This window comes from Lepisma saccharinum, chromosome 28 (genome assembly GCF_977018435.1).
Source record: "Lepisma saccharinum chromosome 28, izLepSacc3.1, whole genome shotgun sequence".
Classification (NCBI taxonomy): Eukaryota; Metazoa; Arthropoda; class Insecta; order Zygentoma; family Lepismatidae; genus Lepisma; species Lepisma saccharinum.
This window is the reverse complement of record NC_139256.1, coordinates 24,508,580-24,536,316: the sequence shown is the minus strand read 5'-3', so window position 1 is coordinate 24,536,316 and position 27,737 is coordinate 24,508,580. Positions and strand designations below refer to the sequence as shown.

Sequence of the window (27,737 nt, the reverse complement as noted above, 5' to 3'; positions counted from 1 at the left end):
AAGAGGCCTAGAGAAAAGGATAGTAATGACAGTTTTTCTCCTCGACGAAGAACAGAGTTTAAGATGCCCAGAATGGCTGATATCGCGAACATTCCTAAGTTTAAAGGCGATATCGAAGCTCAATCTGCCGAAAGATATCTGCGTGAATTAAATGTCAGTTTCGACTTAATGCAAGCGCCAGAGCACTATAGATTGGAATTATTACCTCGGGTTTTCACCGGCAAGGCTGAGCATTGGTTAGCTGGTAATATGGACAACTTTGTGAATTATGCTGATTTCTGCGCACGCTTTAAGGATGAATTTGCATCAGAAAAGGCAAAACAAAGACAACTAGCGGCTGTGAGGAACCGAAGGTATTCTCGCCTGGTCCACGACAACTTAGAGAGTTTTGCCTGGAGTGTCTACGCAGCGTACAGAAACCTAGCTGACAATTTTAATGAGAGCGAAGTTCTTAATTTGATCATTGGACAGTTGCCGTATCGCATTCGGAATCTTTGTCTGGCGCACGCTCCACGAAGTGTGGATGAATTGACACATTTCTTGAAGGACTTCGATATTTATGATGACCCTGATGCCTGGAAGAATAAAGAAGACTCTAAGAATAAAGATGCTGCAGGGAATAAAAATTTTAAGATCCGGAATATCCAGATGGATTCAGAGAGTCGAGCAGGAAATTTCTCACGACCTCGAAGATTCAACAGAGGATTAGGCAGGAGAGGTTTCAACCGAGATCAAAACCAAAGACAGAGAAATTTCTACAGACCTCGTCCAGAACAAGAGCTTAATTCTCCAGACGGATGGCGTTACCAAGAACAACGTAGTCCTACTTCGCCCAGACGGTACTCTCCACCACGTAGAGGTGACAATTGTAGTTCCTTCTCACCAAGACATGACGTTGCCTCAGAGCAGGAAGAAGCAGTGGAGACTACTAGAGAGTTTCTGCAAAACCAGCGATCACAATCATGTCAAACAAACTAGGACCTTGTCTAGGTGTTTCGCTTCCGTTTAGGCAAGGAGCCTCTGAGGAGCGTCCCATACAAGAATTACATGTAAATTTTCAGTTAACAGAAATGGAATAAATTAATTTACAAAGCCAATTAAAATCAGCTCGAACATCAAAAACTAAGTACAAATCTCCTGCAGTTCCTGCAAAATTAATGGACATCCCGGTGACTTGCATTATTGATACTGGAAGTGAATGTTCAATATTAAGTTACGAGATCTGGACCCAGTTAATTAATCTGATACCAGGCATTCAAATGCAAAAAGTTTCTGACATAAGACTGGTAGATTTTTCCGGAAGTCATAAGAAGAGAGTGTTCGGAAGTAGACGGGTAGAACTGGAAATTGGTGGCATGAATTTTAGCACAGAAGTATTCATCTTAAAAGGTTTTCGTACGGATCTTCTTCTAGGTATGCCTTTTCTAAGACAGCACGAAGCAGAAATAAGTTTCAGGAAGAATTCAGTTACTTTGTTGTTCGGTAGAACTCCTGATCAAGAAGAAGGGAATCCTGTAGATATAGAAATAGTGCGGTACATCCGAAAGGTCCGAGATGAGGATAGAATCGGGATGTATAAATCCGTAGACCTCTCAGAGAAGGTCCATATAGTAAATATTTGGATTGATTCCTATAAGCAGGGGTTATTATATTGCTGGTGTGGAATTTAAAGGCATTATTCTAGAAGCACAGAAGCAAGAAGAGTGTTGAGTTTGAAGTGCTATAGGAAAGTACTGATACAGTTCATTGCTTATCGAACCCTATACCGTTTTCTACAAAGTCTTTCTGGAGAAGAAACTTTATGGAAGCCTACTGTTCTATTAAACCATCATGGAATCAATCATTGCTTGCATTCATTGTTTATTCGCTGATTAACTATCCTGGATTGCATTCTGTTTTCGATACTGTAAACCACGTCCCTTCTGAGCTCTTGTCAAATGAAGAGAAGCCAAGATTGAGTCATTCAATTGTCAATATAAACTATAATTCAATGTTCTTTATGTACTCAAAATTTTTTCAGAACTTGTAAATTACAATTTCTTCAAAAATTTTCCCCAGACGAGGGGCAATTGTAACGAACCTGAGAGTTTAAGATTTTATATTTATAAGAAGTTAAGATTTTTAAAATGTTTGTTATTTCAAATAATGTTCAAGTTGTCACAGATAATTATACTTAGACTGATACAGTTGTAGTTGGAACTTTTATATATGTTTATAAATACGTCAAAATCTGTTCGTGTTGACGTCACTTTCTAATCTCAGCCGAGGAAGTGAACTAACCTGAATGTTTCTCACCTGACGACAGACTGAGTTTGAAAAACAATTGAAGGTGAGGAATAATAAGAACTTGGAAACGGAGAGAATTGAAGTATAGTTTTTGGTTTTCCGAGTTTTCTTCTTGCCGATAAGTTGAAAGTAAACAATTAATTATGTTCTTTGACTTTCGCTTTATGTGAAGGAATATACCAACGTTAGTAGTGAATGTTCTAGTGTTGTACTGGTAAGTGATTATGAAATATACGCGTTTATAAAACTGCGTTTTAACTTTGAAAACAGTGTTGTGTTTCTTTTCTACCTAGCAAGCCCTGTTGATTTGCAGATTCTCATGTTCCCGACTAAAGGAGTAGCGGACTAACTTTGTGATGACTGGTGTCCAACCGGGGGACGTTGCACACTTGTCCACAAAGAAGAAAGTTCAATATTTTAAGAAAATTGGAATGTGGCACGTTGTTGACATTGAAGTTTTAAGAATACCTAACCAATCAGAATAATAGTAGAGAAGGTGTATTTTTCCAGGTAATTCTATTCCGATAAGTGTCACAAAAAGGGACATTTTGGCGTCCCGTTTTATGTTAAAAAAACCGGGACAGACTCAAAAAAAGGGACTATTCCGGATAATACTGGTCACCTTACTGTAAATGCAACTAACAGCTAATTTGTCAACTTTTGGCGAGGGATACGTACAGAAAATTTAAAGGTCTTATGGCATTAAGAGAGAGGATTGACGAAGAATTGCTCCAATTCTGTTCAACAGAAATCTTATCAAATATTTGTTAAAAAATTACAGACCAACAACACTGAGAAAATTTCTCACTTTATTTAATGCACTGACATCGTGTTATTTATATTATGCAAAATGTTATAGTGTGATTTCACTAATAATTTTCTTGATATGTTGTTACTGAACAATATGTATAGTCAAAACGGACATGGATATAAAAAGCAATACAATAGCTATTCAGGAAACAGCGACATCTATTATCACTATGATAAAGTATAGAAAATTCTTTGATATTTACAGATTACACTTTTTTTTATCTAAAGAATGCATTGTTATTGTACGTACATACAGTCATGCACCAGTATTTTTAGTATTAATATATATATATATATATATATATATATATATGAGTATATTAATCGCATCTTATAATTTTTATCTTGTTATTGCATTCGTTATTTTACAAAACCGTTTCGCATAAGCTTACACACCCCTCTGTAACTTTGGAGAGTATATTATTTGTATGTACAGTCACGGACACTTCTGGGTTGTAGTGGCCTAATTTACTTTCAATGGAATCGCTAAAACGCAGAAGTGTTCGAGATTGTACTAGGTATTCTAATTGGAGATAATTGTGCAATATTATTCTTGAAATATTAATAATCATCAATTAGTCCATTTTCTCGGGAGAGTGTTTGTTACACGATATTGAAAAAAAATATGTTTGTAGGAAATGTCCTTCCATGAGCAAACGCAAAGACAAGTAAATGTGAAAGTAACATCTAATTTCATTACTACTTACTTGTAGAATTACTCTGCTTCAGATATGTATCTTAGGGTTTTCTATCTCTTCCTTTTCTCATTCTGCTTCATTTCAAATTTCTGTCTCCATCTTTCTCTTCATTTGTTTCTCCTACTATGTTTTGGTTTGAGTTGGTGTTTTAAGTCCACTTTATGCACAGTAAGGCTAATCGGGACTGGACCTACAGTTTTAAAGTGGGATCCGAACCACTTGTGCCTCCACCGGGTATCGAACCCGGGATCCCTCGATTACAAGGTAATGACGCTACCACTGCGCCATGCGGGAGGCCCTCTCTCCTTCTATATATTTGTCCTTCTCTTCTCTCTCTACCCCTGCCTCTTTATCGATTTCCGTCACTGTCTTTCGTTATTTCTGTCTCTCATTCTTGTGTTGATTAATCAATTTATCTCTACTTATTCCCTAGTGTGCTTTCCGTGATTCTTCCTCTACGACAATTAATTCTGAAAATTTCTCGTGCAGCCTATTAGGATGAGCTAAGGCTCTTTTACGGACTGCAGCCCATCTTAACCAGCTTGTAGCAACGTTCCTGCATCTCAAATTCTCTCTTTTCCCTTTTTCTCTCTCTCCTTCATTTCCTGTTTACCTACTTCTTGGTCCCTTTATTTATCTTACTTTTCTTTCACTCGTCTTCCTCCGTTTGTTTATTTCTTTCTTTCACATTTCATTTCCCACTTATCCCTGCTTTTTACTTCTTATTCCTCTCTTTTTCTTTCTTTCTATTCTCTTATTTCTCTTTCTCATCTACTGTTTATTTCTGTCACACTCAATTTGACTCTTCTTTTATCCTTCTACTTTCTCTCCCCCTCTACTTCTATATCGTTTCTTCCTCCGTCTCCTCATTATCTCTATCATTCCTTCTTCCTGCTGTTGCTTATCTCTTTCTTTCACGTTCCATCTCGCCTGCTTTTTATTTCTTATTTCACTCTCTCTTTTTATTCTCTTCTTGCTCTTCCTTTTTCTTTCTCTTCTACTGTTTATTTCTATGTCGCATTTATTTCAACTCTTATTTTATTCTTATTCATTTCACCCATCTCTCTCCCTCTATTCTTCATTTGTTTCCTCATTAACTCTATCATTTTCTCTTCCTTCTGTTACTTATCTCTTTCTGTCACTTTCCATTGCTCTTTTTCCCCAGATTTATTTATTTCTTGCTCCTCTCTCTTTCTTTGTAGTTTTCTCTTCCTCTGTTTCTCTCTTTAATTGTATCGTTCTATCGTCTTCTGTCAAATCTTTTACCCATGCTTTATTTATTTCCTCCTCCTCTCTGTCTTAATCCTTGAGCGCTGTATAAATTCAAGTGCTCTTCTATTTACCTCTATCGTTCTTTATTTATTTTTCTGTTTACCTCCTTCAGTCACAGTCTCTTTTACCCCTGCATCCTGTAATTCTTTCTCCTCCCTTTCTTCCTCTGTTCCTCACTTTATTTCTAAATACTTTCTTCATCCATATCTTTTGTTCCTGCTTTCTTTATAACTCTGTTCTCTATCTCTGCCGTTTTTGTTCTTCAGTTTATATCTTTCTGTCACAATCTATTTATCTCTTACCCCTTCTTTCTTTATTTTCTTCCTCCTCTCCCTATTTCTTTATCTCTGTACGTTTCGGTCTTCATTATTTCATCACATTTTTCTTTCCTTCTGCTTCTTCCTTTTCATATTATCTCCCCTTTCTTTCTCTTACACTCTATACTCTTTTTAACTCTATGTCTGCATCTAGAGTGTCCAAAAATAATGTTTACACTCTTTGAACTTTAATAATAGAGAAACTATTAAACATGACTTCATTGGACTTTTTGCATTTGAAGCTCCAATGTCTGTGTTGAGCATGTGTGAGAGCATATAGGCCTTCTTTTGTTTTTAGTCCCGTGTCAGCCTGCTAAGCGGTAGTCATTAGTGTATACAAAATGACAGAGGTGAGAAATTTTTCTTTCGAGAAACGTAAGAGGAGTCGAATATCCATCCAGATCTTCTGATTTAACGTAGTTAAATTACTACGTGTAGGAAACTGTGATGAATGCTGTGTACGCCACAAGCCAGAGACACTGAGTGAGGTGAGACATGCAATTGAGACAACCTACGCTTCCCTTCCCGCAGAAACCGTAGCTGCTGTTTATCGATCTGTTCAGATTGCACATAATGTATTACTGCTAATGCTGGTCATTTTGTTTGCTGTTATTAGTGTTCCTGATACTGACGTTCAAAGAGTGTAAACACTATTTTGGGACACTCTGTATATGTGTGTGCTTATGTGTGTGTGTGTGTGTGTGGGAGGGGGTGTGTGACTAAAAACAATGGGGGAAACCCCCGGAAAGAGCCCACCTCCACCCGCATACTTTGAGGGGTATGCGCTTTTGCCCTGATACCTAAAAACTTTAAAAACTTTTGTGTATGCTCTACTATCAATTATTATTGTGCAGGGGGCTAGAGCCCACATTTTGGTTACGCCTCTAGTTCGATATTCACTAGTGTTGGGCGATATACTGTCGAGAGGATATATCGCGATATTGAAAAAATATCGTCCTGGCGATATCAACTAGACGATATATCGTCACGATATTTTGGCGATATATATCGTGTCGGCGATATATCGTGACGATAATTTAGCGATATATATATATATGGTGTCAGTGATATATCGTCATGATATTTGGCGAAATATATCGTGAAGACGAGATATCGCCAATATCACGATACGGAAAAAATATCGTATCGTATCATCTGTGACGATATTTTCTTGACGATATATCCGATATCGTCCATCTCTAATATTTCCATTTAATCAGGAAATGGAAGCCACGACAGAAGTAACGGAAGTGAATCGATCTAATCGAATTGGAAACCGAATCTCGGTAAGTGGAGACAACGACACGACGACACATGTAATTTTCAAACTCCAATCAGGATTGTGTAAGCCCTCTCCCCAATCAGGATTCATTAATAGTTTCCAGATGCAGAAAAAACGAAAGTTATTTCTCGTCCGAGTGAAATTTGTCGTGATGCTCACCCAGATTACGTTAATTAAATCATCATTTGGATTCATTCACGACATTCAAACGAGGAAGTTTCAGTTACCAACAGTCTAGGGCGTTTTCCAGCGACGGAGATGTATAAAAATCAGCTCACTGGACATTCCAGTCAGTTCACTGTTCCAGCACTCAGCGAATTCCATCACAATGAAGATTTTGGTAAGTACTGACTGTCTTAAACTAGCCAACTTGATGCTTTGAATGTAGAAAACAGGCTACTTTTCTCTAGCAATAGTTGCGACCTCCTTGAGGGAGTGGTTAGCACAGCGCACTACGACGCCAGGTGTCTTGCGATCGAATCCCAGGTGTTCTTCAGTGGCGTATTGTCCATGTTACCTGGTTTATCACCGATAAACCAACATTTTTCGTAGATATAGATGGTGCTGGAAAATTTCAAGTTCCCGCACTTGTACTTTTGTAATATGGGTAACATTATAGTATAAGGGAAACGGATTTATTCAAATTTACAGGAGAAAGTACTTACGGAAATCATTTTCTGTAACGTTGTGGAAGTTCGTGAATCTAATTTTGATCCATTTTAATGCGAAATCATGTCGTTTTCTGTGAAAATCTCTGTCCGACCCGCTGTTTCTGCTGCCGCCATTTGCTTTCTGCACGAGAGTACAATGTGTTAAGATGGCGCAACCCCATAGTCAGTGTTTCAGCCTCGCCGTGTTTTCACTAGAACATGACGTGTCGAGTATTTTTATTTTTTTAATTTTTTTTTAACTATGCTTGCCTAACCTAACTTAACCTAACCTAACCTTACGGAAAATGGTTTTTGGGGTTAACGTCAATGGTTTTTGGGGCTAACGTCAATGGTTTGTGAGGCTAACGCCAATGGTTTGCGACGTATTAGCATAATTTCATATCCGGGCACGAAAGTAGGTATTTTCCGGTGAACGAGATTGCAACACTGCATAAATCGACAAACCACTCGCACAACGCGCCCTGAACCAGTACGCTATCGCCCGCCATAATGTGTTACAGAATCTAAATAACAAGTAACAGTAAGTACTCGTAAGTGTAAGAAATAGACATTATCTTAGTTAGAAATGCATTATTTCACCTTAGGAAATGTTCAGCATTCCAAAATAGTACGTTAGCAATGTAAAAAATATGATTTATAGGTGTTTCCCTTATACTATATTAGTACCGTAATATGTACTTGCATACCTACACTGGTGTTTGTTTGATTGATTCAAATAAAATTTTGGAGTACATCGGAACTCTAGGTCATCTTGCACCCTTCAATGTATACGGGGAAATATCCTCTTACCTAAAATCTTACTATAAAGTTTAAAAGAAGGGGTTTAAAAAGCCCCTTGGGAAAAATTGAAAGCCCGAGGTTCTAAAGCAACCTGCCCAAGACAGACACAACACTAAAAAGTCAGAATAAACTTAAAGAAGCTTCCTCACAGACAGTGGAAGAGATCAGCTCTTCTCAAAAAGGTAAAAACATTAACGCTGGCGCCATCTCCCGACAGGGATGACAAACAGTTGGGAAGATTGCAAGTCCCTTTCCATTGTATATAATTAACATGTAACAAATATATCCAATACATAATTATTGCGATAAAGCAGGTAAAATTTTTCAGAATACGGCACTGAAATTCTTTGTGAGTGTCCCTTGCATTGCTCATCTTCATCGCCGCGATTAGCTAGAAGTGGCAGAAAAGCGACGTAAAATATCCTAATCAAACCGTGGAGTTAAGCTCACTTTTATGCACAGTAAGGCTAATCGGGACTGGACCTAAGTTCAAAGTGGAATCCGAACCACTGTGTGCCTCCACCGGGTATCGAACCTGGGAGTCCTTGATTACAAGGTGACGACGCTACCACTGCGCCATCGGCGAGGCATACAATCAATAAAATAGTGACACCCGGAGTAAATAACTGGGTAAGTTGTATAATGGATAAAGCTGCGAAGATATACGAGGATATGTGGATATAGGGACCCGCCCACAATCGCACCATTTGCACAGGTGATGCGCTCAGCACCGTGCTCCGGCCGCCTTTATCCCCGTGGTATCTATTTATTAGAGGCTGGGTAAACCCCAGAGGAACATTCTTGGAAAAATTTCCTCCTGAAATCGCCCATCCTGGGAATCGAACCCAGTCTCCTTCCTTACCTTCACATTTTCATCTGCACTTATTTCCACTATTTCTTCATTTGATCACACAAAAATATGTTTTTTATTCAAGTTAACTTTATGATCAGTTGTGCCTTCACCTTTAAATAATCTGAATTCCCCACCCTACGCATGAACAAAGTTCAGTTCTTCTTAATTCCATTTTATGCACAGAAATACCTCTAGCATAAAGTGGGATCGAAAACACTATGGGCCTACACTAGTTATCGAACACAGGACCCCTTGAATACCAGGCGACTGATTTATCACTGTCACCATAGATCTACGCAAATCGGTTTCCTTAAAAAATAATTTCCTTTTATTTTCATTTACTCTGTGACGTGGCATTCTGTACTTCCAAATAGGCTTTACTTATCATTATTTACATGCAAAATGCATACAAATCGAGCACTTTTGTGCACAAACGTATACTTTCATAGCCAGTCCCTAGAGGGAGCTATCAGCTATTATCGATGTAGTAATGAATTGAACACAGATATTTATTTAATTATATACCGTACTAACATATTTAACCGCATAAAAATATTAGATATCGAGAAATTGCACTATTAAAACTCTGATGCTAAATTGTTAGTTTATATACTGCAATGATCACTTATTAATCATTTTACACGATTAAAATTAGTTTATAAATAGATTGATCCTATAACACGAAGGTGAAGATATAACTTCGTTCTTTATGGTTTAGGTATATGCACTGCTACATATATAATTAGTGATTTTCTTTGCTACATCAATGTAACAATTCCAAATATTATATAATTTATTCAGCGTTTAGCCCAAATGAATAACATGAAGTATAATTAACGTCGGGCCAAGACATTACTATATTTTTTTAACCGTTAATATACGTAAATTGACTTGTCTAATATGAAATTTATAATTAATAACCATCCGTAATCATGTTGCGCGGATCTACGGGGCCGTCACAATACTTTGCATATGTATTACATTAATTAGAATAACCTCAAAACGTACTTTACAATGCATGATGGGTTAAGACAGAGAGATGCATTATATCCATTGTTCTTAAATATTACCTTAGAATATGCTGTTAGGAAGATAAAAGAAACTAAAGAAGGACTAAAATTAAACGGTCTGACTCAGTTGTTAGCATATGCAGATGATGCAGACTTACTAGGGGATGATATAAATACAATTAAGAATAATGCTAACATAATATTTAAAAGCAGCTAAAGAGATAGGTTTAGATGTTAGCAAAGATAACACTAAATATGTGCTTATGGGCCGAAACCAATTGTTAGGTAATAATCAAAATGTAATTATTGATAACAACTTACTTGAATCAGTTTCCAAATTCAAGTACTTACGAGTAATACTAACAAATGAAAATTATATTAAGGAGGAGATAAAAAGCAGGCTTAATTCAAGAAATGCGTGTTACTTTTATCTTAATCTTCTCGTATAATAACAAAGAAACTTAAATTTAAAATACACAAAACAGTAATTTTACTTGTAGTATTATATGGATGTGAAACTTAGTCCCTTACTCTAAAAGAGGAACATAAATTAAGTGTGTTTGAAAATAAAATCCCTAGAAAAAATATTTGTACCTAAAATGGATGAGGAGACAGGTGAGTGGAGAAGCTTCCATAATTTAGAACTGCGTAATTTGTATTCATGTCCAGATATTATAAGAATAATTAAATCAAGAAAACTTAGGTGGGCAGGCCATGTGGCACGAATGGGAGAGGAAAGAATAGTTTCTAGGATTCTTGTTGGGAAACCTGACGGTAAAAGACCAGTGCGAAAGCAAAGTCGAAGATGGAGGGATAACGTTGAGATGGACCTAAAGGAAATCGGTAGGAATGGAAAAGATTGGATTGATCTTGCCCAGGTTAGGGACATATGGAAGGCTTGTGTTGCTGCAGCCATAAACCTTCGGGTTTAAGAAAGCTAAAGAGTTATAGAGTTAGTCATAACAATCCAAAATTCAGATTTATGGAATAGGGTAACTTCGGTGATTAACGCCACCAATTGGTCATTTCGTTCTAGAACTCATACATTTTTATTGTTAGGAACATGAAACTTACATGTATAGGAGAATGAACTTTCCTCTATTGTGTAATATTAAAATATTGATTGCACTGTTATAATGAAAGCAATAAAATACTAAGTTCTGTGTTAATGCAAAATGGCGTTATTTCCAGACCTGTGGGGTAATAACACCATGTTCATAATTACAAGTAAAACATTCACATTATCCTAATTACAAGTAAAACATTCACATTTTCTTTACTAAACTGTACTAGGAAAAATAATTACTGTAGTAAGTTATTAGAAAAAAAAGTCTTTTTTTGTCTTTTCGCGATACCCAGTCCCTCAAAGTTCTGCGAGGAACGTGCAGCACATGCTATCTTCTATCCCTTGTTTGATGGCCGCCATAGCTTGCCTCAAGTCATCCACTGACCATTTGGCCCGTATATTTCTACATTTCCTCGCCATCTGAAAGAGGAAATTATCCGAGAATAAATATCTGTACGCCTCGAAAGTAACTGAGCAAGGATAAACCTATTTTCGAAATCAACATTTCCTTAAATTTGAGTTTAAATTGAGTGGCGTTATACCCCGACACGATGATGGCGTTATTTCCCGAAACAACAGACTGTAGTTTAACCAACTGTTCTAAACTTACGACACCGACCATGAAAACCGTACACACATCATTCACTTACGTAATAAACGTATTGTGTACGTATAGCATTGTTAACATTTAAAATCTAATCCTACAATAGTAAACCACTCACCTTTGTCGGCGCGATGAAAATGTGGACCCTTTTTCCTCGAAACTCAACTCAAACGTCTACACTGTTCAAAGTGTTTCTCTTAAATAAAGGCTCGATAATGGCAACCGTTATTATCAGCAATGCTACCAGGCACCATTGTTTATCGCACAACGGTGAGTCACACCTTAACTTTACATGCGTCCATGTTTTAAGAGTTGAAACTTTGAAATGGCGTTATTTCCCGCCTGGCGTTATTCACCGAAGTTACCCTATGTGACGTAGACACAATTGTAATGTGAACTGAGTTTGACAAACATATTTTTAAAAGTTCATAATAGAGAAAGCAAGCGAAATGAATAGTTCATTATTTTCTCACAATTCGAACGTAGAACCCCTAGCAGCTACGCAACCATCACTAGCGCTCTAATGTTCCCTTGGTCTGGTTTCCGTGGATACGTTCTTGTGTACATTCACCATTAGTTAAATGCATTTTGTTTTTCTGTGAGGAAAGTAACGTATTTCAGTACGCATTCTAGCATATTTTGCTACATATTTTGTAAGTTAACAATGCTGGGCTTCAGTAACTATGGTTACTTAAGGATGTTTACTCCCAATTTCATCATGTAATCACTCATCCCCATCTTCGCAAATTAGCCAAAAGTGGCACAAATACGAAGAAAAATAAAAAGAATCAATCAATCTAGTAAAATAATGTAATTATGAGCTTCGTAGCATGAGGATCAGTAAGAAAATCACTCTTGGAGAATTCAATGAAATTCACATTTCTATTCCAACTGCTATCTATGTCCAATAGCTAGTGCTGTCTTCCTTAGTTCAGAAGAAGACCGTGGACTTATCAAGGATGCCTTGTATAATCTTATACAAAAGATCCCACTTTAAAATGTAGGTCCAGTCACGATTGACCTTACTGTCCATAAAATGCACTTAAAACACCCGCTCAATCAATCAATCAACGATAATATACCAATCGAATTATCAGACTGATCACAAGTACCGAGAAGAAAGGTATAGTGTAAGTTAACTTTTAATTCTAAAGCACATTTCTCGCATAAGTTCTTTCATAAAATATTTCTGGTAGACAATAGAGACATAATTTTATTTCTCAGATCTTGTTGTTGTTAATTCAATTTAATTTTAAATGATTCTTGTAAACATTCTCTTATTTTTTGCAGATTGTTGCCCTTTTACTTGCTACATCTGCATATGGAAATAATGAGACATCTACCGGCGCACCTGAGAAGCAAAAACGTGGAGCTCTAGGATTGGACTATGTGCTAGGCGGTCCAGATGTGGCCTTTCCAGGCCCGTGGCTAGGTGCTGGCTCTGCAGTGGTTCCAAGACCATGGGCCTACGATCCCGTAGGCGCCTGGCCGTCATCCGGAGTCGTGTCGCCGTACGGCAACCTGGCCTCGAACCCAGATCTCAACTATGAGCTTGCCCAGAAGGATGCAACTGCTTTGGCGGCCAAGGAAGCAGCGCGATTGGCTCAGCACCGCGTCTTGGCTGCAAAGAACGCCGCCATCTTGGCTCAGCGGCAGGTTACGGCAGCAAAGGAAGCAGCGCTGGCCGCGCAGAGGAACGCAGTGTCTAAGGAAGCCGACGCGGCCATCCAGAGAGCTAACGCTGCAAGATCGGCTGCCATAGTCGCTCAGAAGATAGCGGCCGCTAGGGAACAGGCCCTGATCGCCCAGCGCGCAGCTGTCGCAAGGGAATCGGCAGCAGCTGCGCAAAGGCTGGCTGCCGAGAAGGAAGCGGCTGCGCAGCGGATAGCGGCCGCCAAGGAAGCCTCAGCGGCTGCTCAGAGGATCGTAGCCGCGAAGGAAGCAGCTGCTGCCGTACAGAGGGCAGCAGCGGCGAAGGAAGCGTCGATAGCAGCTGCCACAGCGGCCAGTCGAATTGCTGGCCTTCTTCCCCCATCAGCAGGCTATTTCCCCAAGTCTAAATATCTGCTGAAATGATCAGGTAATGCGTGCGACTTATATTATTCAACTCGTATGTATTTGCCTAATTTAAATTCTTCTGAAGCATATAGAGATTTGTTTACACAACTTTAAACTGCAATCTGTTACATCTATCTCTGAAACAGGCCAACCGAAACAAGACTCTGCGCAAGTAGTGACGCGAGACGGCTCCACCAATGAACACCTGAGAGGAAAGAGATTGCGTGGAGGGGGAAAGCGACTGCAGTTACCAGCCATCGCAGCAGAGTGCACTGTTTTACTCTGCCTACTCGATTCCGCCCCTTCTCTGCCGCTATGCGTGGCCTTGCTCCGGAGAAAACTGAGACAGGGCATAGGATTGAGCCGATACCTCTCTGAACCGGTACCCATACCGATACCCACCGATACCGATGATTTAAAATTGTAACAAGTAAAAGTTGTTCAAAATATTGATTAATATTGGTGAGTTAGTATTCTACTCAAATTATAAGCATAAATGTACCAGGGCTGTGCTTCAAAATATTGAAACATACACCAGAATATATAAAATACCATTTATGTAATCACACAACACAGATTTTACACACAAAATTAGTACAAAATCAATGGAAAGTTGGAATTTTGTATAACTTCCAGGATAATTAGATTTTCTGCAGACCCTATGATCGATCAAAATGCCGAAAGAGTATCGGTCGTACATGAAGCAAGCATCCTTCAAGAATGGTCTAGCAGCTCATGTCTTGCAGCGAAAAGATTTCGAATTACACTTCGACTGCAGCGCCTAATACGGTCAGTAAATAAAACTTACAACACATTATGTCTCACCACAGAAATGGCATAACATTTTAAGATGTTCGTGTACTTACATTTCCACACCATAGTAGAACTACAACCAACATGACTTCCATGATTTCAAACAAGTGAACAGCAAGCGAACAGTGTTGTGAAAAAGCGTGCACTGTCGCGTACTGTGTGCTGCGGCTCGACTGCTCGTTTAATTGGCTCTTTCGAACTGCACTAATTGACGTCACTTCGGACAAACGATAACGATATTTTCATACATAACAAAACATTTAATATAAAAAAAATAAACTTTTTGCACTTTCACCATAAAACCTTACCATATCAAAGCTTTATGATTGAACTGAATAAGGAATTGCTCTAGGCACAGGAAAAAACTTAGGCACATTTTACATGATTATTCATTGCAAATACATTCCATAAGTGAACAATGCGACTCAGATTTGAAAAAGGAAAAAAAAGTAGCAAACTATAATGAAAAATATTTAATTTCAAATAAAAGGTACATATTGATCCATTTATATTTCACAAACTAGGTTCATACGTTACAAAATAAAATGCTGCCATCTGTTGTTTTTGTCCGAAATGTATTTTTCATGTGCAAATCATAACATTGTGGTAAAATTTTCTGTTAAACTGTATTTCAGATTCGGAAGCGATGTACTAAAGGAAAGGATGGAAATGGATGCTTACCATACTTTTAAGAAGAGCATGCATACTGAAATAAGGTTATAAGTGTTATAACTATTGAAGCCTCATACAAGATATTCTAGTGTAGACCATGTGTGGTTATTTCATATTGATTTACGAAATAAAGAGAACTACAGTTCAATTCGACGTTTCTGTCTTCATTCCTGCTTCTAGACTTTAATGCACATCTCAAAACTTAGCTTATTTCGTTCTTGTCATTCGGAATTAACGGTTTCTAGGTATAAGTAAACTCATTAGAAATTAATAGATTTTTTAAACAACAGATGTCACTGACTCATTTTCTCCTAACATAGCCTCACCTTGCTCACTTTCTTTGTAGTGTAGTAACGAACGTTTGAGCATTTTCCTTATTAATATTAGCTCTATTAAAGTGTTACGAAGTTACACACTCACTTTGAATAATTGGAAGTACATTTCCGTAATATTTTTATTTTGCCTATGTAGTTTCTAAAATTAAACTAATTAAAACAGTAACTATTAACAATTGTTTAAAGCTGGTTTATGACAATTTTTCATCGTCAAATAAAAAATTTAAATATCGAAAACCTTTAACTTTCGCATACTTTACAAGTGCTCTTTGTAACTTCACTCAGTATCGAGACGATAGTCAAACTCCTACCACACACATGGTCCAGCTTGCCACTTGTCACAGACTGCATGACAGAAAATAATACGGTACTTGAATTCTTGCATAGTTGTGTGTATGGTGCCAAGTATACAGACTATTCAACGTACAGTAAGGTTGTTCGCTTTATATCCGACCATTTTCGATTCGGTGCTGCCACCTGGCGTATCATGCTAGAACTATGGGTCTGCTGGCGGGAGCAGTGTTGTGTCTGACCTTGTAGGTGCGCGAGTGTTGGTAGTGAATGTTATGAAATGGCGCCGAAAATCAACCGGTATTGGGAGGGTTACGTAATGGCCCTTTTCCATGCTAAGTTTTCATACGTACGCATTGTGAAACAGTGTCGGGAGAATGGGTTAACACTCGGGGTGACTACTGCGAAAGCTACGTGGCCCGTTACACACAACAGGCTTTCCTTGCGAAACATTCACCCACGAAAACCACCAGGAGAAGAGCTGCAAGCAAAGTGTCACCCGTAGTGCTAAGGGGGGCAGCAACTTTGTTCGTCAGTGCAGGGAAAGTTTCCCTCGTGGCTTTATGCTTGTGACGGGATTCGGATATGAGGGTAAGTTGATGATACGCAAGGTGGACAAAAACGTGAAGGTGAATGCCAGATACTTCCAAGACTCCATTCTGACACCTATCTTTCGGAGAGACATCCCACAATTGTATGGAATGGACGCGAACCAGGTAATGGACAAGGCTTCGAGTCATACCGCCAGAACATTACTACGTTTTTATCAGGAAATGGCAGAGGAATTAGGAATTCGTGTCATTCCGTTTGAAGACAATCCTGTGAAAAGCCCAGATGCCAGTCCAATGGATTTTTGCGCATTTGGACTGTTGAAACGACGTCTTCAACATTGCCGCCCGCGCACCCTGGATGGTCTATGGAACGCTTGCAGGGAGGAGTGGGACAGAATTCCCATGCCTGCCCTGAGCCGGAGCTTGCTGCAATGGAAACTGCGATGCCGGGCGATAGTCCACAATGCTGGGGGTCCAATAGAACATGATCGGTGGTGGCGGCGCGGTATCTCTTAAGGTGAGTACCCGTCAAAAATGGTCGGATATAAAGCGAACAACCTCCAACGAATCACATGATTTCATAACAGGTGGCCTGGAAGACCAACTGAACCACACAGAAATCCTTTTCCTGTTCCGTTCCATTCACCTTTGCACTGCAAGCTGAGAGAGTTACAGCATAAGTGCTGGGATCTTTCACCGTTATATGGGATCTTATAAACGTTCTTTATTCTCGTGCATCACTTGACACCATGGCATTAACAGAACAAAACATTTGGCCATTTCAAATCGGATGAATTATTTTCGATTACCCTGTGTAACTAGAAATCTGACATTATTTAATCTAGAAGTTGTAACTGAAATTGTAGGTACCTTGTAGGAATTCTAGGGGTCACAATATTCTTAACCATGGTCACGCAGTAATTGAGGAATTACAAACCGTCGGTTCCTTTGATTTTCTGTCCATGACGTGGCGGGCAACGTGATTGGCGGCCGGATTTTGAGTGATATCGAGCGAGCAGATGTCGCCATATCTTTAGCAAATTTAACTGTTAAAGTTGCTGCGGCAAAAGTATTGTTTGAAGCTTCAGAATGCAGCTTTTAAAACTCTTGTAGTCTATGGGCAAGTGGTCAAAATCAAGATTTCGGTATAATTTGGGGGTACTAATTCTTCTTTATACCACAGTTAAATGGTTGTCTAAGGATACAAAAAAAAACATGCTTGCCATCTCAAAGTGGTAGCTAATAGAAATGGCGGCCAATCCAAGATGACGGATGTTGACATTTAAAAAACAACTATATATCTGGAACCAACGGTTCGATCTCAACGATCTTTTTTTTTTAATGAAAGCTTAATATGTGTTCTATATTTAATGTCATGTTATGTTTTTCGATATAAACAACCGTTAAGTAGTTAATCACGGATTAGTTAAAAAATCGTATTTTTTACTATTAATTTTATGTTTATCATTAATTTATTAATAATCTAGGCATCTGAGAAGAAAATGTTCCAAACAAAAATTGTAGCACAAACACTTAACTTTAATTTGACGTATTACACTTGTTTGTTTTCACCTTAGAATTCATATAAAACTAATGAATTATGTAGTGTATGCAGCGAATCTTTCTTGCAGGATGCGTTTTTACTCCTATTTAATTACACGTATTGTAACTGGTATTGACTATCGAATAGTATATTATTGCTATATACATGCAATGACATTTAATAATAATAATAATAATTGTTATTGGTATTGTTGTTATTATTATTATTAGTTGTTGTTTATGTTGTAGTAGTATTATAACCAGTCATGAATTTTGTTTAAATGTTACCGATGTTCATGGAAGAATGTTATTGATTGATTGATATGAAAATTTATGTATACGTCAGCACTTAGGCTATTACACCCGTCACATTATACGAGGTCAAGTCATGCGTGTCTTTAAAATCTCCTTATCCAGGGTAAAAACAGAGGCTGTTCTGGGGCACTCAACACATATATTCTTATGAGTAAAACACAGGAGAACTTACTCGTACAACCATACAAAGGTAACCTGCCTCCCCGATGGCTTTAGTGTATCGTCGTCGCCTTGTGATCAAGGGGACCCGGGTTCGATACCATGTGGAGGCACAAGGTGATTCGGATCTAACTTGAAACTGTAAGTCCACTCCGGATTAGCATATCTGTGCATAAAGTGAACTTAGAAACAAATTCTCAAATCAAGCAACACTACAAAGGATTGTGCTGGCCGTAGGTTTAGACGCCAGAGCCTCGTCGGCCTGGAAGACTGCAATTGCCGAGGTGAAGTACGTGGAAATGAGGTTAACATTTTGGTGTGTTCAGAAGAACATCATAACATACGTACGTACTCTTTATTAGTTATTACAGCCGAAATTTCTGCTTTCAAGAAAGTAGAAATCTGTGAAAACAGAAAAACAGAAGATGAACCAGAGAAGTATATTATATGTGTGGGAAATGCATCCACCAAAAGACATAGACAGGTTTGTACAGTGCTGCCCTCAGCAGAAATTTTGAGGGAGAAGAAAGATGTATGATTTATGGGATGAAAATTTTCATCGCATGTGTCGAGCCAATTGTACCAATATCAAGTCCTTAAGAAGACTAGAAGCAGATGCTTCGTCCTGCCATTTGTTTTCTGAAAGTCGTCCTTGCTCATCAAAGCATTCCGAGAAACTCTTGAAATGGACACTCACATATGAACACATCGTATACATCAAGAATTGTGTTTCGTGTGACAAAGAAGCAGCATTCATAGCTCTGGCAATGTAGACCATACAGAGGAAACATTAAGTGAGGTTCGCCTCCTACCGTGTCAATAGAATTATTGCCAAGAAAAATCGTGTACTGATACGCTTGCCACAAAGGTCTTGTACTACGGTCATCCGAAGAAAGTATTGCAATATCAGTTTCGTGTATGCAAGATTACATAGTTTGAAAAAAAAATGGTAATTGTTCCATACACAACACTGTATCTATGTTTTAAAGTTTAGTGTGGTTACATTTCGAGCTGATTTAAAATTGCATATATCTAAAAGGTTCCAAGCAATCTTGCTAGGAAGTATGACAACGTAATTCATGTAAAGCTGGTTAGATGATTATGGAATTTCTGTACACCTTTCACATTTTCCTTTGTGTGTCTTGCAGCTCCATAAATAGTTTTCCCCCCTTCCTTAGTCAAAATGAGGTATTCTAATCAGTGCTCGAATTTAGGGGGGATGCGTGGGAATGGTATCCCCAAAGCTATCGAAATGTTTGCAAATAATTTCCCCAGGTACCTCATTTTCACCATGTAGCATCCCCCCAGCTAACTCCAAGGCTCCACCAAACATCCCCTCAGCTAACATTTTCCATTTCAAGAGCTGCTTCTAATATGGTTTACAACCTCAGATAGTTTACAAGTAGCAAATCCTAAGTTAGATTACCTATCCTGCCGTCACTACTGGAATAAATTAAGGAGGTACCAAATTCTTGGTGCAAGCTATAATGGAAATTTTTCGAGGTTCAACCCTCCAATTAAAGAATTTCTAGGTTAAAATCATATACCATAGCTTTTTACAAGCCGATTTTCTTGCTTCACTACATTCAAAAATATTTCCTGGTTTATCTCATCTGAATTTGGTGTAGGCAAAGTATTTATGATAAGATTCTTTTGCAGCCAAGATCTCCCGTAACTGGATTGCGATGAGTTTTCCACTCTTCACTCAATTGCAGTCCCACGCAATCTATCAATTGCCAGTTTAGGAACCTGAGTAAGTGTTTCCCTTGATCTTCACATTCTCTTGTATTTCCTTTCTTTGTCCCACGAAACACAATTCTTGATGTATACGATGTGTTCATCTGTGAGTGTCCATTTCAAGCGTTTCTCGGAATGCTTTAATGAGCATGGACGACTTTCAGAAAACAAATGGGAGGATGAAGCATCTGCTTCTAGTCTTCTTAAGGACTTGATATTGGTACAATTGGCACGACACATGCGATGAAAGTTTTCATCTTATAAACCATGCATCTTTTTTCTCACTCAAAATTTCTGCTCAGGGCAGCACTTTACAAACCTGTCTTATGTCCTTTGGTTGATGCATTTTCCCATAATATACTTCTTTGGTTCATCTTCTATTTTACACATTTCTACTTTCTTGAAAGCAGAAATTTCGGCTGTAATAACTAATAAAGAGTACGTACGTATGTTATGATGTTCTTCTGAACACACCAAAATGTTAACCTCATTTCCACGTACTTCACCTCGGCAATTGTAGTCTTGCAGGCCGACGAGGCTCTGGCGTCTGGGCTTACGCCAGCACAATCCTTTGTAGTGTTGTTTGATTTGAGAATTTGTTTCTAAGTCCACTTTATGCACAGATATGCTAATCCGGAGTGGACCTACAGTTTCAAGTGAGATCCGAACCACTTTGTGCCTCCACATGATATCGAACCCGGGTCCCCTTGATCACAAGGCGACGACGTTACACTAAAGCCAGCGGGGAGGCAGGCTACCTTTGTATGGTTGTACAGTCTTGGACACAGCTGGGTTTTAACGACCCTATTGAAGAAGCAGTGAAGCAAGCCATCCATATCTCACCACCAAGCGCCTTGTGACCAGACAACCCAAACAGCATTGCAATTCTGCGGCTTGTATACCAGTCACGGGTATACATCTCTGTAAATTGAGTAGTGATGCCAAAGAGAAATACGAGATGAAGATTGTTGATCGTAATGTCTCGTGTTCTCGACATGGAATAATACTCGGTCCACGTTACGTTCCATTATTTAATGTTGTTTGGGAACGAACCTGACGGACTGGGTTTATATTTTCAATCCTTGCATTACAGTAAATTCCATATTTTACAATTATATTAATGCTTTGAACGAAAATAATGCCCAGAAAAACATCGAACGCACGTTCACACCATTCTTCTCACACACATGCACGTGAAAACAAACACACAAAGCTAAGTTTTAACTTCCAAGTAAATGTCCAAATAACAGTAAATGGAGAAGCACGATGTGCGAAACATGTGATTTTTTACAGAAAGAATCCGTCTATTTTTTACATACGTGGTTTCTATTAATAAACAATGAAAGAATTATGAGAGAAATTAAGATGCATTTTCGTCTTCGGGTGTTGAGGAAGGAAACGGACTGACTGGAAAAATAAAACATGGCGTTATTGATAGTGTTAGTTAGCGTACAGAACTTTCATCAGTGAGGTCTAGGTTCGATCCCCACCAAGGACAATTGTTTTTATTCTTTTCTGTTTGTGAAGAAGTATGTAATATTGTTTTCTAGGCATTTTGACGAAAGGATACACATCAAATTTGTTCGTTTAATCTGTATTTTCATTCTTCTAATAGGTTCTCTATCACAAGGGGATATAAAGATTCTCTATCTAGGCGATGGATATCTTTTCAATTGTTCCGTAGCTACGATTCTCCAATCCCTTCCACCCACTTATCAACTCACGAAATACCATTAATCTAACGAAAACACACAGATATAGTTAGAACAAGAAAAACACCTCGCGTTGAAGGTTCCAGACTCGAGTTCTGGCTTTTTGGAGAGGGTGATTATTACTGTGTGTCTGTTTATCAACTTTGTTTAGAAAATATTCCTCATTATTGCTCCAATGGGATTTTATTGATAACTATAAATAAGGGAGAAGGACACAGGTTGGTATGATGAACTAAATTGTAATCTAAAAGTTTTACTTGAAGAAACAATTTATAACATAATTTAAAATATTTATAAGTTGTTTTAAGCGAAATTCTCCATTTTTATTATTTCCATATATGATATCAATATCACATTGCAAACGGTTATTAATGTAATTTGTTGGGGAAAAAAGTTTCGTATTACTTTAGATTCGAACATGCAAACTCAGCACTCACGATTTTGAAACATGGAAAGTTGGTGTGTAATGACAGAATGTAGCTACTCTCATATTAGCACTGACAACTAGGAAGCGTTCTCAATTATCACGTGGCTGCATGTATTTCGCTAATAAATAACTGCGTTTTTTCAACACGTACACAAATACATCGTCACTTCGGAACATCAAATTTTCGTCTTTGCTGTTTTAAGATTACCAACATACGAAGTGACATGCAATTGAAATGGTTTTGTAGAAACCTCAGTTTTATAAATAAGGTTGGATGAAATTTTAAAAAAATCCTTCCGTTGGGCTCAAACTCGGGTTGCGTGCATACTAGTCCGACACGATAACCAACACTCCAAACGAGACAACACGAAACTCTTTCGCAAGTAGTCTACTGAAACGCAAGTTAATTTGCAGATTGCTAATTCCCAAGGCATAACATGCCTAGGCAGATGTGTCTTGCATTTTCCGTACGTTTGTTATTTCTGTCGCTTTGGTTTCTCCCTAGGTTAATCACGGCAATAATGAGGAATATTTTTTAGACAAAGTTGATAAACAGACACACAGGAATAATCACCCTCTCCAAAAAGCCAGAACTCGAGTCTGGAACCTTCAACGCGAGGTGTGTTTCTTGTTCTAACTATATCTGTGTGTTTTCGTTAGATTAATGGTATTTCGTGAGTTGATAAGTGGGTGGAAGGGATTGGAGAATCGTAGCTACGGAACAATTGAAAAGATATCCATCGCCTAGATACAGAATCTCTATATCCCCTTGTGATAGAGAACCTATTAGAAGAATGAAAATACAGATTAAACGAACAAATTTGATGGTATACAAGTCGCAGAATTGCAATGCTGTTTGGGTTGTGTAGTCACAAGGCGCTTGGTGGTGAGATATGGATGGCTTGCTTCACTGCTTCTTCAATAGGGTCGTTACAACCCAGCGGTGTCCAAGACTGTACGAGTAAGTTCTCCTGTGTCTTGCTTATAGGAATATATGTGTTGAGTGCCCCAGAACAGCCTCTGTTTTTACCCTGTGTAAGGAGATTTTAAAGACACGGATGGTGAGGGGCTTGGCCTCGCATATTGTGACGGGTGTAAATAGCCTAAGTGCTGACGTATACACAAATATTAATTTCAATAAATCAATAACATTCTTCCATGAACATCGGTAACATTTAAACAAAATTCATGGCTGGTTATAATACTACTACAACAAAAACAACTAATAATAATAAGAAGAACAACAATACTAATAACAATTATTATTATTATTAGCTATTAAATGTTATTGTATGTATATAGCAATAATATACTATTCAATAGCGAATACCAGTTACAATACGTGTAATTAAATAGGAGTAAAAACGCATCCTGCAAGAAAGATTCCCTGCATACACTACATAATTCATTAGTTTTATATGAATTCTAAGGTGAAAAGAAACAAGTGTAATACGTCAGATTAAAGGCAAGCTTTTATGCTACAAATTTTGTTTGGAACATTTTCTTCTCAGATGCCTAGATTATTAATAAGTTAATGATAAACAAAATTAATAGTAAAAAATACGATTTTTTTCACTAATCCGTGAATAACTACTTAACGGTTGCTCTTATCGAAATATAAATATAGAACACATATTAAGCTTTCATTTAAAAAAAAAGATCGTTGGTCGGACCGTAGGTTTCAGATATAGACATAGTTGTTTTTTAAATGTCAACATCCGCCATCTTGGATTGGCCGCCATTTCTATTAGCTATCAGTTTGAGATGGCAAGCATGTTTTTTTTTTGTATCATTCGACACCCATTCAACTATGGTATAAAGAAAAATTAGTACCCCCAAATTATACCAACATCTTGACTGGACTATACACTATTGTACGCATGAGGAGATATCATTCTGTAAATTGAATGAAAAGTTTCAAATACAGATGAAAGTTGGGTTATTGTTCTGCAAATGTTCTCCCAATGTATAAATTTAAAAATATGACACCTTTTTAAGGAACCACAAACATTCTGTTATTTACCCTTGTTGAGAGAGCTGTAGTAAACCTAAGAGAATAGGAGCTTGTTGCCATTCAGAAATGTAACTTTTATTTCTTGCAAAGGAAAAGTAAGTCTTGTGCATGCGATTTAATTGTGTTTGTATACTTTGAGTACTTTTGCTGCCATCTACTGTCGACTTTTTCTAGTGATGAAAGTAAAGGTAAATAATCTACATTTTTACAAAGAAGGAAGATAAGAATGAAGGTCACGACCACGCCATATAAAATTTTCTACGCTCAAGGTGTGTTTTGCAAACAAAGAAAGTGAGATCTTTTGAGCATGGCTAAGTGTCCGACATTCAGAGGTTTTGAGGGCGTGTCGATGAACTGGAACAAACCGTAAGTACGTCTGGATCCCCACTGTTTCCTTTTTCTTAGTCCTCCCACCGTGTAGGCGAAATAGAAGGCAAGAGAAAGTAAGTGAAAGTGCTCGGTAAGTACGGAAATTCCCTAGTAGTTTGTAACGATTCTTTAAACACCATTTCTGGAACTTCCAATTGTACCCTTCACCGGGGATGGATTGTTACGTTCCACCGGATTTATCGCGGTAAAAAGACCCCTGCTCCCAGCTACGTATCTAGAAATACAGGGTGAGCATAAAGTATTTCCCTGATTACAAACTGTTATTGCTAAAGAACTATGCTAGATACAGATATGCGGTTTGTTGGAAATGGTAGCTTAACTCATAATGTTTTGTTATCAGTACACTTCAGTACACTTCGACATGTGCTCCCTTTGTTGCCCTTAGAACGTCTAGGCGATACACAATTTCTCTCCATGTCTTTGCCAACATCTCTTCCGTCATATCAGGAACTGGTGAACTAAACACTGTGTCCTTAACGTAACCCCAAAAAAAATGATATGGGACCGTCTCTACCGATCCATCTGTCTGGAAAGGTGTCATGCAAGAAGTGGCGAACAGTTAACTCCCAGTGTAGCGGTGCACCATCTTGTTGAAACACTACCCATGGTTGAAATTCCTGTAACTGAGGCGCAACGTAAAGTTTCAACATGTCCAGGTAAACTGTTGACGTAATGGTAGGCTCAATGAAAAACGGTCCGATAATTTTGTTGTGCATTAAGCCACACCAAACATTCACTTTCGGGCTGTCCCTTATGTGCTGTAACACGACATATGGGTTCTCCGACCCCCATATCCGGACATTACGTCTGTTTACTTTCCCGGATATGTGAAACGTCGCTTCATCTGAAAATTACGCTACCCGAAACACAAGAGAAGAAAAAATCAGACAAAACAAAGAAATGGAAAAGAAAACTTGATGTATTGCACTACTTTTTGCTATAGGTTTTATTTGCCTACCTACCGTGGAAGTTGAGATATAAATTTTCATAATTAGGGAAATACTTTATGCTCACCTTGTATATTTCGTTGGGAGAGGGGTGACCTAGTGTGTCATAAATAATAATAGTTGAATGATGGCTTATTTTACTTCGCCTTTCTGCCACTTTTGTCTAATCGCGAAGAAGAGTGATGATATTATGGACATTCAGCCCGAGTTTCGAAACCGGGACCCTTTGGGTCCTGGCGCGCTACGCTAAACACTACGCCACGGAGGACAGCAGAAATAATAATAAGTTAATATAAATGTTTAATATATGCATACATTTATGGATCTATTCATCATAATATGTAAATTAATTAATATTGTATTGTTATTACAGTATTAATGGGTGTTCTTTGTGAGTGTACCGTCACCAATTTGATCATATCATCACTCATCCTCATCTTCGCGATTAGCCAATAGTGGAAGAAATGCGAAGTACAATAAACTAAATAAACCAATCAACATGAATAGATAAAAGGACGGTATACGGTTATCGAGTCCTCCTCCGTAGCCGAGCGAGTTAAGGCGTTCACTCGTCTTGAGATCGTTCGCTGCGGGACGGCGTAGGTTCGAATCCGGCTCTGGTCGGAATTTATTCGGCCTACGTATAGGGCCGGTGGCAACCCACCATTGGGAAGCTCCGAATGAGTGAGCGGTAACCTGGTCGAGAAGACCTACAACGGCTAGGGGTTCGACGGGCTGACCACTCATAACCCCAATACTGGTCTAAGATCTCCACGCTACTACAGGTGACGGAGGAACAGTGTGGGAGGGAGACCAGCAGTCGGCAGGTAAGCCAAGGCCCTCACGGGCTGTAGAGCTGCGGGTTATTATACGGATATCGATATAACAGCACGTATTCATTATTTAGCTTACGTATAGTCAAGGTCGGCAACATTTGGTAAAAAAAACTGTCCTGGCAAGGAAATTAATGTTAAATAGATATTGAATATTTATTAAATATAAAAAAAAAGGCTGCTGGGTTCAGTTGACGAAAAGTAAATTTCCTGGTGATATTTTTTGAATGTTACGTTGTAAGTATAGTAATGAATCTTGCATAAATATACTTTGCCACTGTCATTCAAAGTAGTACGTATGATTACAATATAGTCCTTGTATTCCAATTAGTTTGGCGAAAATAAATAACCCTGGATTAAAGAACAAGTATATTTTCATTATTTAATTTTAGTAATTTTATTATTTTCATTATTTAATTTTTGTAATTAGTAAGTCTTTTGGGGAGTCCGGACCCCTTGAATACGTCCTTGAGCTTCAGCTATAATGTGTATGTAACTCTATTTTCTTTTCGTTTACTTATATTTATTCACGTAATTTGGCCATTACTTCAGTGAGCTTATTAAGGTCAAATACTTTTCCATTCACTCTTTTCTGAGTTGAAATTTTAGAAACTGCATAGATTTCGAACTATCGTAATTCGTAAACCACAATGCGAAAGTCTCAACAATATGTTTTCTTTCTCTTTCCGCAACAATTGGCAGCGGACTATGGAGGCTTTCTTAATACAACACGAAAATTGAGGTCTGTTGTATTCTACTTTTAATAACTAAGTGAACGGGAAAAAAAAGAAGATTATTGATCTTTCTGTTCAATTTTTCGTTCTTATATAAGTGTTGAATAATGTCGATTATAGGTTCATATAACTGGTACAAATATTTAGCAATTAGTTACGAAACTTGTAACGGACAAGTATGCTTTCCTGCTGGTCTAAATATTATTTTTGGAACAGCAACATAAGTACAGCGCCTTGAATAACGTAGTGTGGAAAACGACCCAAGAAACTGGTTCCCCGAGACGATGACACAGCAGCTAATTTTGTTATGAAAGTAATGCGGCTTAGTTAGTTTTTGGAATATATTGTGTAGATTTGTTTCTCTAGAAAGGCGGTAAGTGAATTGATGGAAACAGTTATGTTTGTGGAGTGATTTGCAGTCACGAAATGGCATTAATTTACACAGAAAAGTAACATAAATGCGTTTTATGTGCAACGCAACACGAGCATTAACATATCGCATGTGAGGCTGGACGTCAAACGTTGGATTGTGTACACAAGTTTATTTTTGTATACTAA

The 27,737-nt window shown here is 38.1% G+C and overlaps 1 protein-coding gene across 1 annotated transcript; it reads left to right on the top strand.

The window, feature by feature from the left end:
- Positions 1-6,920: 6,920 nt before the first annotated feature.
- LOC145980788 (uncharacterized) lies at positions 6,921-15,307 on the top strand. Its single transcript, XM_083113870.1, has 3 exons — positions 6,921-7,005; positions 12,940-13,729; positions 15,156-15,307. The coding sequence occupies exons 1-2, from the start codon at positions 6,994-6,996 to the stop codon at positions 13,723-13,725; spliced, it is 798 nt and encodes a 265-aa protein (XP_082969996.1). The 5' UTR covers positions 6,921-6,993; the 3' UTR covers positions 13,726-13,729; positions 15,156-15,307.
- Positions 15,308-27,737: the final 12,430 nt, after the last annotated feature.